The sequence below is a fragment of the Ictidomys tridecemlineatus genome, chromosome 1 (genome assembly GCF_052094955.1).
Source record: "Ictidomys tridecemlineatus isolate mIctTri1 chromosome 1, mIctTri1.hap1, whole genome shotgun sequence".
Lineage (NCBI taxonomy): Eukaryota > Metazoa > Chordata > Mammalia > Rodentia > Sciuridae > Ictidomys > Ictidomys tridecemlineatus.
In genome coordinates this window covers 188266509-188277616 of record NC_135477.1, presented here as the reverse complement: position 1 = coordinate 188277616, position 11108 = coordinate 188266509, and the positions used below count along the sequence as shown (strand labels likewise).

Here is an 11108-nt window from a genome sequence, read left to right as displayed (position 1 = left end):
TGTTTCTTCATTTATTTTGTTCTTTGATACTATCTTTCAATAAAACTTTGTTATTTTCTCAAAATAAATAAATAAATAAATAAGTAAATTTGAAATCTCACGGAAGGTTTTTTCCACACTGAGTACCTAATTTTAATTTTCCAGAGCTACAATGATTTCTATAAAAAGTTACAAACAATATTAAGGGTTGGCTCTTTATTTCTTTGTATTTATTTATAAGCCTTAGAAGTATATCATTACTAACATCAGACAGTCTGGATTTTCAGTCATGTCTAAACTTTGAAGGTAAATGCATTGATTAGTCTGCAACCCTGATTCCCAACAGGTACTACAGAAAGAGTAGTATCACAAATGCAGCAAATAGTACTGGTAGCACATCAATTATATTGAACATACTAAAATTCAATCCTATTCATTTTGTATTCACATTTCCAATACAAAATTTCCAGGAATAAAAATATTTCATTTGCATTTATTTGGTTTGTTAGCTAGTTCTTTAAGTTATAAGACATGCATAGTTCCCTTAAGGGATTCTGCTTCCTCTTGGGAGCATAAATTACCTTAGATCTTTCCCAGGAATTGTGTTCTGTTCTTCAACGTTCTGGTACACCCATTTGTTTCCTAAAATGTTGGCCCAGAATAATCATTATGAATTAATGTAGTTTAAGAATAAATTACAACCCTGGCAGTGGTGCACACCTATAATCCCAGTGGCATGGGAGGCTGAAGCAGGAGAATCACAACATCAAAGCCAGCGTCAGCAAAAGCAAGGCACTTAGCAACTCAGTGAGACCCTTTCTGTAAATAAAGTACAAAATAGGGCCGGGACTGTGGCTCACTGGTCAAGCCCCTTGAGTTCAATCCCCAGTACCCACAAGAAAAAAGAAAAAAGAAAAAAAAAAAGAGTAAATCAAAGGAATCATACTGCTAAGTGCAATGAAATCTGGCCTGATTTGCTCCCAGAGTAAAGTACACATTCTTAACTTGTGAAAAGAAAAATAAAAGTCCACATAATCTACATTTGATTATGTAAATGTTATCATTCTTACCTATAGAAGCCAGATTTCTAAGGACTTCCTGCATCACATCCCTGTGGAGATTCTTCTGGGAAGGATCCAACAAAGCCCACTCTTCCTGGGTGAAGTTAACAGCCACATCCTCAAAGGCCACTGAGGTCTAAAATATTATAAAAGTACAGGGCAGGCCAGGAGAGATTGACAGCATGAAGAATCTACTCTCTACATGCAAGATGTTCACATGACTTTGTGGCCTCCAATCTCTCTTTCATTATTTGGTCATCAAAACTTGTATTCTCTATCCGTACTCAGTCTTCAAACAGAGTAATTCTTATATAAGAACGAAAGTACTTAGAAAATTAAGAGTAGAGCAAAAATACCCTTCTTGTTGTGAAGAACAAAGAGTAAGGTATGCTCCTGGGTCACCCATAATGTCTTCAAAGGGTGCATGTCTGCACATCATTTTTTTTTTTCCTTTTTTGAGAGTGCTGGGAATTGAACCCAGGGCACTATGCATGCCAGGCAAACATTCTACCAACTGAGCGATATAATGAAGCCATACTAACTCATGTGCAGAAGAGAGTTAATATTAGTCCTGATAGTACCTACTCTAAGAAATGCCTACTGACAAAAGTTGCATCTTTGCTGGAAGGGGAAGTAAGGATGAAGAGGGATCCCAACAAACTAAGCAGTAAGGCTTAATCACAGTGTAAGAGTGTATTTAGTGAAACTTTGATTTCCTTTGGAAATTCTATTATTATGCTCCAATCTTATGTTAGAACTTAAAAAATTCAAAATCCTTCCTACCAAAACAGAATCCTCTGAGCAAAGAGTCTAGGAACTGCCCTAGTACACCACATTTCATCCAGGTACTCACAACATGGTAACTGGGGATTGAGCTCATCCTATGTAACTACAGCAAAAGAATAAATAGAATTTGAGGAGCTTTACTCAACATCAAACTTAATCAACTAGTAAGCAACAACAGTGATCAATAAACAATTTGATAATTTCTTCTGATTAACATAAAGATACACTTGGATAAATGTCAAATACCTTTACTGACATTTAACAAACAGAATTTCTAGTAATCACCAGAAAGTACTTTTCCAAGCCAAATGAAAATAAGAAATGTGCAACACCTATCCAACTGTGGTAGACAGCAGACTGTTGGCTTTTCCAATATATAGTCATGTGCCACATGACTATGTTTTGGTCAAAGACATTTGAGGTTAATAATGGGCTACATATACATGGTTATCAGTAGTAAAGAGATAACTGATATGTTTATAGGGATGGTGGTACAAACAAACATACTGCATGATCACCTTTGGTATCTTGTAACGTAAGATGCTGTGCAAGGCTGTGCCTGGGAAGAACCGTCTCCACAGAGCCTAGGTCTGTAATAGGCTATTCCTTCTAGGACTGTGTAAACACACTTTGGTGTTTGTGCAATGGTGAGAAAGAAAATGAATTTTTAAACTTGATAATTTCTTCTGATTAATTATCTAATTATTCCTCGGCAAATCCTATGCTATTTCCAATAGTATATCTCAGATGTCCTTTATTTATAGTCTACTGTCACTTAAACATTGTGATAACAGTCTATAAATAAAGAACATCTAAGATATACTATTGGAAACAGCATAGAATTAGCAGAGTGATAAACTGAGAGAACAAAAGAAAAAAAAATCAGTGCCTTGGAATTCATATAGACGAGTAATAACATAACAAGTAAGGTATACAAGTGGAGACATTCATAAGATATTCAGAAGATGAGTCAAGACAAACTGGTATCTAATTTTTAAAAAATGCATTACTTCCCTCCATTCCATAGACAAATATAAATTAATTACAGATTCTCATGAGAAATTAAAAACTAAAACACTTTCAGAAGCTTACAGGAAATATTTTCCTAGAGGAATAGAAAAAACATTTTCACATAAGAAGAGTAAGCAGTAATGAAGAATGAGAAATTCACATATTAAAATTAGAGGAATTAAAAGATGAAAACATCTGGAAGAGGGGAGACACCTGCAATTTGCGACATAGAGAGTTAGGGTGCCCAGCACACGGCTCAGGGTGCTGAGGCAGGACAATCAAATGCAGGATCAAAGCCAACCTCGGAAATGTAGCAAAGCCCCAAGCAAATGAGCAACGACTTGGCTCTAAATAAAATATTAGTAGAAGCTGAAGATGTGGCTCAGTGGTTAAGAGCCCCTAAGTTCAAACCCTGGTACAGAGAGAGAGAGAGAGAGAGGGAGACAGACAGACAGATAGAGACAAGGAAAGATGGAGCACATGCACACATACTCCAGGACCCAGAGTGAGAATAATCAACATATGACTCAAATGGAAAATAGCCAGATGTGGGACAGAAGGTGAAAGCTGCCTATGGAGAAAGGACGATCTCTGGGTGCAGAGAAGCCCAGGAGAAGGCCAAGCAGATGAGCACTGACACCCACTCAAGGCCCAGCACACCTCAGTCAGGATGTGAGTAGTGGGGAGAGCAGGGCGGCTGCCCCTCTAGTGGTATTTCCTCACACCCGAAATTTACCATGACCTGCAGCCCAGAGACTTTTTCTGTGTATTCTTAGAGGTCCTCACAAATTCACAACGTCTTACCTCCTGAACTGTTGCCAGACTCACACAGTCAAGATCACAAAAACCTGCCCTTTGCTATCAGCACAAAGAGGAAAGGGAGCCATTTCCAGCACACCCAGAGAACTCTATCTTCCTGAGCCTACATTCAAAGGAAACTACTTCTCCAAGGCTGAGTCACCCAAGACATTATCAGCCAAAACTTGTGGGGAAAAAGAAACACTGAGCCCAGCTCCCCCTAATCTTCCTGCCTAGGTCAGTAGGAGGAAGGGCTGAGGCTCTTAGAAACAAAGCCATGAAATGATCTCCTAAGTAGAAAAATCTAAACTGTGCATGCGCTGAAGAAGAAAATGCAAATACCTGGAACTGAAAAATAAAGCCAAGCTGTACACTACCACAATAAACACCACACACTTACATCCACTAAAACACAAGCAACCTGAAAGCCATCACAGAAGATCAAGAGTAAAAGTATTTAGAAATTACCAAGAAGACTTAACAAAAACCACAAAATATTTCTGAAAGAAATGATACACATAAAATATCTAGTGTTTGTGAGCTCAAAGAATTGTAAATCTGCCTAAAAATCAACCATGAGGTCAATTCACTGCTTTTCATATTACCAATGACATTTTTATACAAAATAAGAAGTACTATTCTAAGATTCACATGGAATTGAAAAAAACTCAACAATGGAAGAAGAAAAATAAAGTGTAAAGCGTTTTTAAAACCTGCTTTAAAGGAGTAACAAAGGGAGTGTAGACCTGGTTTAAAGGCAGACACACAGAGCAGTGAAGGAGGACAGGGTGACCCAGGACCATGCAGATATAAAGAAGGAAATGATGTCTCTCAAGGGGCCAGGGTCATTCCAGGGGACCAGGAACTCTGGAGAATGAATGGCTGGGAAACTGGATGTTCATGGAAGCACCTAAAGTCAGACACTCCCCTCACAGCACACGCATACATGAGATCCATGGGGACCAAAGTCCTGAAGTAACAGGTGAACCTCACCAATTCTTAGAGGAAAATGCAGACCACATGTCTCACAACACTGGATTTGGGGATGGTTTCTGGGATATAGTACCATCAATTTGATTCATGAGAATAATAGATAAACCTAATTTCACCAAAAATAGCTTTTAGTCCTTTCATTTGCAGCAATGAAGCCAGGACTATTGAATACCATCCTAAGTGAAATAAGTCAGGAAGACAGAGAGACACCAACTGTGTGATCTTACACAGCAAAGCTCCAAGTTGGCTTCACAGAAAGTATAAGGGTATTCAGCAGAGATGAGGAGGAGAGAGGAGAGGGAACAGCAGGCCAGGGTATCAGGTACCAGAGTCCACTCAGGAGGAGCCAGCACTTCTGCTCTCCAGCAGAAAAGGTGGCCATAGTGCACAACATGACACTGTGGTTTTCATAATAAAGATGGGGAGCAGTCCACTGACCCTAAGAAATGATAAATGTTAGAAATGGAAGAGCTATTAAGATGCCCTGATCTGATTAAGATGCAATGAAACAGGTGAGGAACCAGCTCACTGCACCTCATCCACATGTGCAACTTAAAAGTGAATCAGCATTAGAAAGGAAAATGTTGTCCTTCATAGAACACCATCAGCAGGTGAAATGGCACTGGAAGGAATTGTAGAAAATAACTGCACATTGTGCACCTGGAAAGGAGTTGAAAACTTGAAAAAATGAAGAATAACCAGCTGAAAAAGCTCAAGTCCTTCTGACAAAGTTCAACTCCTTCTGACATAAGGATGCAAACCTAACTGCAATAAAATGAAACACCTTAAAAAGTGCCAGAGATCTTCAAAACCTACACTGAAGGCTACTCTGAAGGATGAAAGGCTGTCTCCATGAAAACAAAAACAAGTCAAGGATGCCTGCTCTCACCACTTCCAGACAACACAGCAAGAGGAGTGCTACCAGGGAAAAAATCCCTGTGTTCCAGACTTCAGCCAACTCACATAGCCCCAGACAGTGGGAGAAAATCAAGGACTTCACCAAGCAGATGGAGGTGGGCATAGGCAACTCAGACTCAGACTATCACCTGCAGAGAGAACAGCCACAGGCACCAAGATGGGAGGAGACAGTGCAGCCTCTGCACCCTTCACCCATCTCGTTTCCCATCAATAAGGACTACCTGGCAGTAGTACCTGTGTGACTTGTATTTCTAGCTTTCTGTTCCCTAAAGTGTCTACTGCAAGGGGCCAGGAACACATGATGGTGTTTCTTCACTGCTGTTCCTACCAGAAAGCGTGCTATATGGACATAGATCCACACTTGATAAGTCCCAGGGCTCTAAGACACACACAAATACATACAGGTCTCACACAAACCTCCTGGCAGGCCCATGACCCCTCAACTTTCACAGGCTGAAGTGATCAACCACATCTCATGTATCACAGTGCTGACTCCTGGATCCCAAGCCTTTTCCCAAAGTTGGGATAACCCAAATGAGTTCACACTGTAGATCCACATAAAATCCTGTGCTGTAAAATTACAACAGCGGTACACATGATTTCACTGTAGAAATTGAAAACATCATACAACATTGCAAGGGATCCAGAATACCACACAACTCTGAAAAACAGAGTAGCAATTTGACTAGCACTTTATGAGTAAAAAAATACTTGCTTCAAGTTAACAGTAACCAAGGTGCAGTAATGGCACCAGGAACCCCATGTAGACCAGGAATCACAACAACTCCAGGGAGCAGGAGGTCAAGAAAACAGCAGACTCAGCTGCTCCACACAGAAAATTGGAAATACAAGCAGAACCATCATGATGTTGGAGCAGCCTCAAATTTCACCTAACTGCAAGATGCAGCTTCAGGGAAGCATGGCTGGCGGCCTTGCAGAGGTTTCACTGACCTTGTTGCAAACCATGAAACTCAGCACCATCCTTTATACAGTAGCCTGAGCGCTCAGTGTGGGCTCCTGTCATTGATGCCAGTAACTAAGGACTTAACCTGTGAATCACTGCATTTGTACATTACAGGGGATCTAGAGCTATCTGACTCTGAAAAAAGCCCCTGACTGCTGTGTCTAAGTCAGAAGACAATAGGTGTAAAAAATTATTCGGAATTGCTTAAACATGTTTTAAGTAAAAAAAAAATCCTGCCTCTGGATGGATGTTTATACAAAACTATCACAACGTGAAACTGGCAAAAAAAAAAAAAAAAAAAAAGGTCCAATAAACATTTTTCTCAGATATTACAATATTCAGGTGGGCAAACAAGGGCATGTCTCAAATCCCAGGAATTTAGCAGGCTGAGGTGAGAGGATGACATGTTCAAGTCTATCCTAGGTTACAATGCAATAACCTGTCTCAAAATTAAAAATTAAAGGACCTGGGGATGTAGCTGAGTGACACAGAACCCCTGGGTTCAATTCCTAGAATATAAAAAAAATGAGAGTGTTCACTGCACCCAGGTATTCCAGGGAACTGAGAAAGCCCACGCAGGCCAGGAAGAATCCTTTCAGAGTGGACCAAGACCGACATGCCCAGCACTGGTTGCTCTCCAGGCTCAGGTCTGCAGAGAACTGAGGCTGAAGGGGTAGAAACAGCACGACCATGTGTTAAAGTAGCAGCCCCAGCTCCACTATCCACAGGCCCTGGAGGAGCTGAGCTCTTGCTGTTTTTTTTGTTTTCTTTTCAGCTATTTCCTCATGGAACTCCATTAAAACTCAAGCTCAACACAAGCTAAGAGAGACCCTCTGAGTACACTGAGCAACTAAACTCTGTCTCCAAAAATACTTTGGAAAGTCACTATACACAATGGCTAAAGCCTTCAACAAAAGCAAACTCTGAATAGAGGGAGAAACTGATTTCAGAGGAATCCATTGTAATATTCAAATACCCACTTCTCAAAAGCAACAAAATAAAGAATACACAGAAATAGGAATACATATCTCAACAATGGAAAAATGCTTGAATTAAACCACTACTAAGAAAACATGGACAGGGCTAAGGTTGTGGCTCAGTGGTAGAGCACTTGCCTGGCATGGGTGAGGCACTGGGTTCAAACCTCAGTACCACATTAAAAAACAAATAAACAAATAAAATAAAGACATTGTATTCACTTATAATTTAAAAAAAACTGAAAAAAAAAGAAAACATGAACACTAGAGTCACTAACAAGACTTAAAACCAACTGCCTGAATCTTTAAGATGCACTACCTACAACAGGTCAAAACACCTGATGAACAACTGAGAGACTCACATGGACAAGCGATGAAATCCAGTGACAGAAGGAGTGAGAGGCAATTGTCTGACAGCGAGTGACAGCTGGAACACATAGAAGAGCTGTCCTGGTGTCAGTCTAGCTCAACAGCACACCCACCACAGGTACCTCTAGGGCACTTAGCCAACAGCAGCCCAGCACACATCCTTCTTAACATCACAGGGAAGTCTCCACGACCAGCCACCTTCAGGCGTTAGTGCAGAAGGCTACCAAATCCCAACATGGCACCAGGAACACTGGAATTACCATGGCATCAGTAACAGAAACACAGCTGGGTGACCTCCAGATATCTGCAGGTCAAATCCCAAAGTTCTAAACAACACATGGGTCAAGGGTGTATCAGGATCAGTCTGAATATTTCAAAGGAAAAGAACTGAAACTGCATCTTAGGAAACTACAGGCAGGGCTTAGGGGGAATTAGAGGAGCTGAAGGATTACATTACAAAAGAAGAACTAAAATCAACCCTTCATCCTTCCACTTCAGGAACTAAAGAACAAACAGCAAGGAGAACCTACATCTGATGCTAGCATATAATTTAAGACATCAATGAAACTGTGATGAGGAAATCAATAGAGAATCAACTCAAAAGCAGGCTCTTTGTGGACATACTTGTAACAGATACACCACAGCTAAGTTAAGAAAAGAGACACAAAACTTACTCAGCAGAAATGAAAGATATCATTATTCATCCTACAGAGAGTAAAAAAACAATAAAGGAATATTATGAATAACTGTCTGGACCCAATTTGAGAACTCAGATGAACGGGACCAACTCCAGGAGGAAAACAATCTACCACAACGCACATCAGAGGAGGAACACACAACATGGACAGGCTAATGAAATGATAATGACCATCATCAGAGGAAAGGCATGGCCCAGAGGAGTCATGGTGGATTCTGTACCACACTAAGGAGGAAATGAAAACTACCCTTAATCCCCTCTAAGAGGAGGCAGGTAACACTTCCAACTCATTCCTCAAGGTGTAGCCTATATGATATGCTGTGATGTGAACAGTTTCTGGCAGCCAGACCAGGGAACCTGCGTGGACCACAGATGAATGGATTCAGCACCCTGGCGAAATTGCAAAGTAAGCATCAATATAAAAGGGAGAAATGAATTGCATGTACTTTGATCAAATTGCAGAGAAGCAGCTCGATTGTTTCTTTAATTTCATTTCTTAAATTCTATGAAGTCCAAGACCAGGATTGGTTTGTTGAGGAACTTCAGAAAACTATTTCTACAAGTGGAAATAGTAGACAAACATTTAAGAGTAGCCAAAATGTCCAGGAGTCTCCAATAGCTTATAGAAAACAATATCTGGTAGTATTATAGACTGAAGGTCCATGTAAACCCCAAATTCACAAGGTACAAGGTGAACTCCCAGTGGGTGGCATTAGGAAGGGGCATCTGGGAGGGACCTGGAATTAGATGAGATCATAAAAGATGCTCATGAATTATTAGTAATCTCATGAAAATCTGTTCTGTTCACACAACAGAATTTTCATTTAATAACAATTTCTATGATACTGAATTGATTTGTAATTGCCATGTTTATCCCATAAAATTTATTGTATCTTCCAAGTTCAAAAAACAGGAAGCAAAATGGAGCTGTCCACTGTAAGGAGTTCTTCATTATACAAAGGAACCAATATTCTCATGAATCTTTGTAGTCCAAATTTATCTACCACAACTTTTGTGGATATGCAACCATTTTCTGCAGCAACAATGACAGATTTTTTTTTTATATTTCTTTTCTCTAGTAGCATTCTTGATCCTAAGACACATAACTACATGTGAATCATTATAAAAAAAGGTGAGGTCTCACAAACTTTGTACATGTGGAAAGAGGAAGCAGAAAGGTAAACAAGAATTTTTTTTAAACACACAAACACACACACACACACACAAAAAACTATCTTTTTTTGAAATCATTTTTTTAAAGTCTTTTAGTATAGTTTACTTTGCTGAGCTCTGAATAAACACATTATACATTTAAAACTGGGTCTTAAATAAGGGGGCAGATTATTTCAACGTGAAAAACACAGAGAGTGCTGGTGCTGAGAGAGCATAGATGTGTCAGGCTCAAGGGGCAGGTAAGGTCCCGCCTGGTCCTGCTCACTGAAACACTCCATGATCACCCTCCCAGGAGACCTGGACCATGACTCCAGTCTATGAGGCTTTTCAGGTTTGCAAAGCACTACACTGGGGTGGGTGGTTCTTATGCTCTGGGAGAGTTTTCCTCCTATACAACTGTGAGAGAATGCAAGGGTAGGAATCACTGCTGATCTGGCCCCTCAGCACCAGCATCCACAGGCTATTGTCCACCTGTCTCCAAGGAATGGGAACAGGGCTTGGGGGAGACAGTGTCCCTAGGAGGCAGCTGTCTAGATGAGGCCTATTCCAGGAGATTCCTCAGTCCCAAGGCCTCCAGCTTCTCCCCTAAGAAGCTGAAACCCACATCTCAGGCTGCTCTCTAGGAGGAGTTGACCCTGAAATTGCCTGTACCCTGCAGGACAAAGGTCAGCTATAGGCACCTAGGGGCAGCCCCATGAAAGGGCAGTGGCCTAGTACACAGGACCCTGTGAAGAGTCTAGAGGGAACTTTTACCCTAAGGCATTAAGCCTCTGTGCCTGGGCAAGGTAAAGGAAGACAGACCCAAAGAGTTGTGAAGTGGGGCTAGCTGGTGGTGCACTCCTGTAATCCCAGAAAGGAAGATCGAAAGTTCAGAGCCAGCCTCAGCAACTGGTGAGGCACTAAGCAACTCAGTGAGACCCAGTCTCTAATGAAAATACAAAATAGAACTGGGATATAGGTCAGCTGTTGAGTGCCCCTGAGTTCAATCCCTAGTACCCCCACACACACCCTGAAATAAATAGCAAGAGTTACAAAAATGGAGTTCCAGGTGACTGTCCTCTGCTTTCACCACTTGGCAAATGTTCACAAACAGAAACAAATATTTGATGCTGTGCCCAATGAATGCAGTGTGAGGAGCAAAGAATGGATAATGGTCTGAACTGGACCAGGAAATTGAGCCTGGAAATGTGAGGAGAAAGTAGGTATTATAAGGATCAATAACAAGCTCTAGCAGGGATTAGGTGTGGGAGATGGGGGCAAGTTGACTCCTAGTGAAGAGCATGGACATGGACTCCGCAGATCAGCATTCTCCACACAGGAGCCCCACACCTGAGGCAAGATCCCCTGAAGTCCACTGTCTTCAATGCACACTGAGGGGCTGG

At 41.0% G+C, this 11108-nt stretch overlaps 2 protein-coding genes across 2 annotated transcripts in view; both read right to left on the bottom strand.

Moving 5' to 3' along the window:
- The window catches only part of LOC101976603 (uncharacterized), a 115321-nt gene that overhangs the window by 11816 nt on the left and 92397 nt on the right, over positions 1-11108 (bottom strand). The window contains 2 exon segments of the mRNA XM_078023072.1: positions 561-621; positions 1050-1176. Of these exon segments, the coding sequence (XP_077879198.1) occupies positions 561-621; positions 1050-1176 (188 nt within the window).
- Positions 1-11108, bottom strand: part of LOC101976881 (uncharacterized) — a 58577-nt gene that overhangs the window by 44456 nt on the left and 3013 nt on the right. The window lies entirely within an intron of this gene.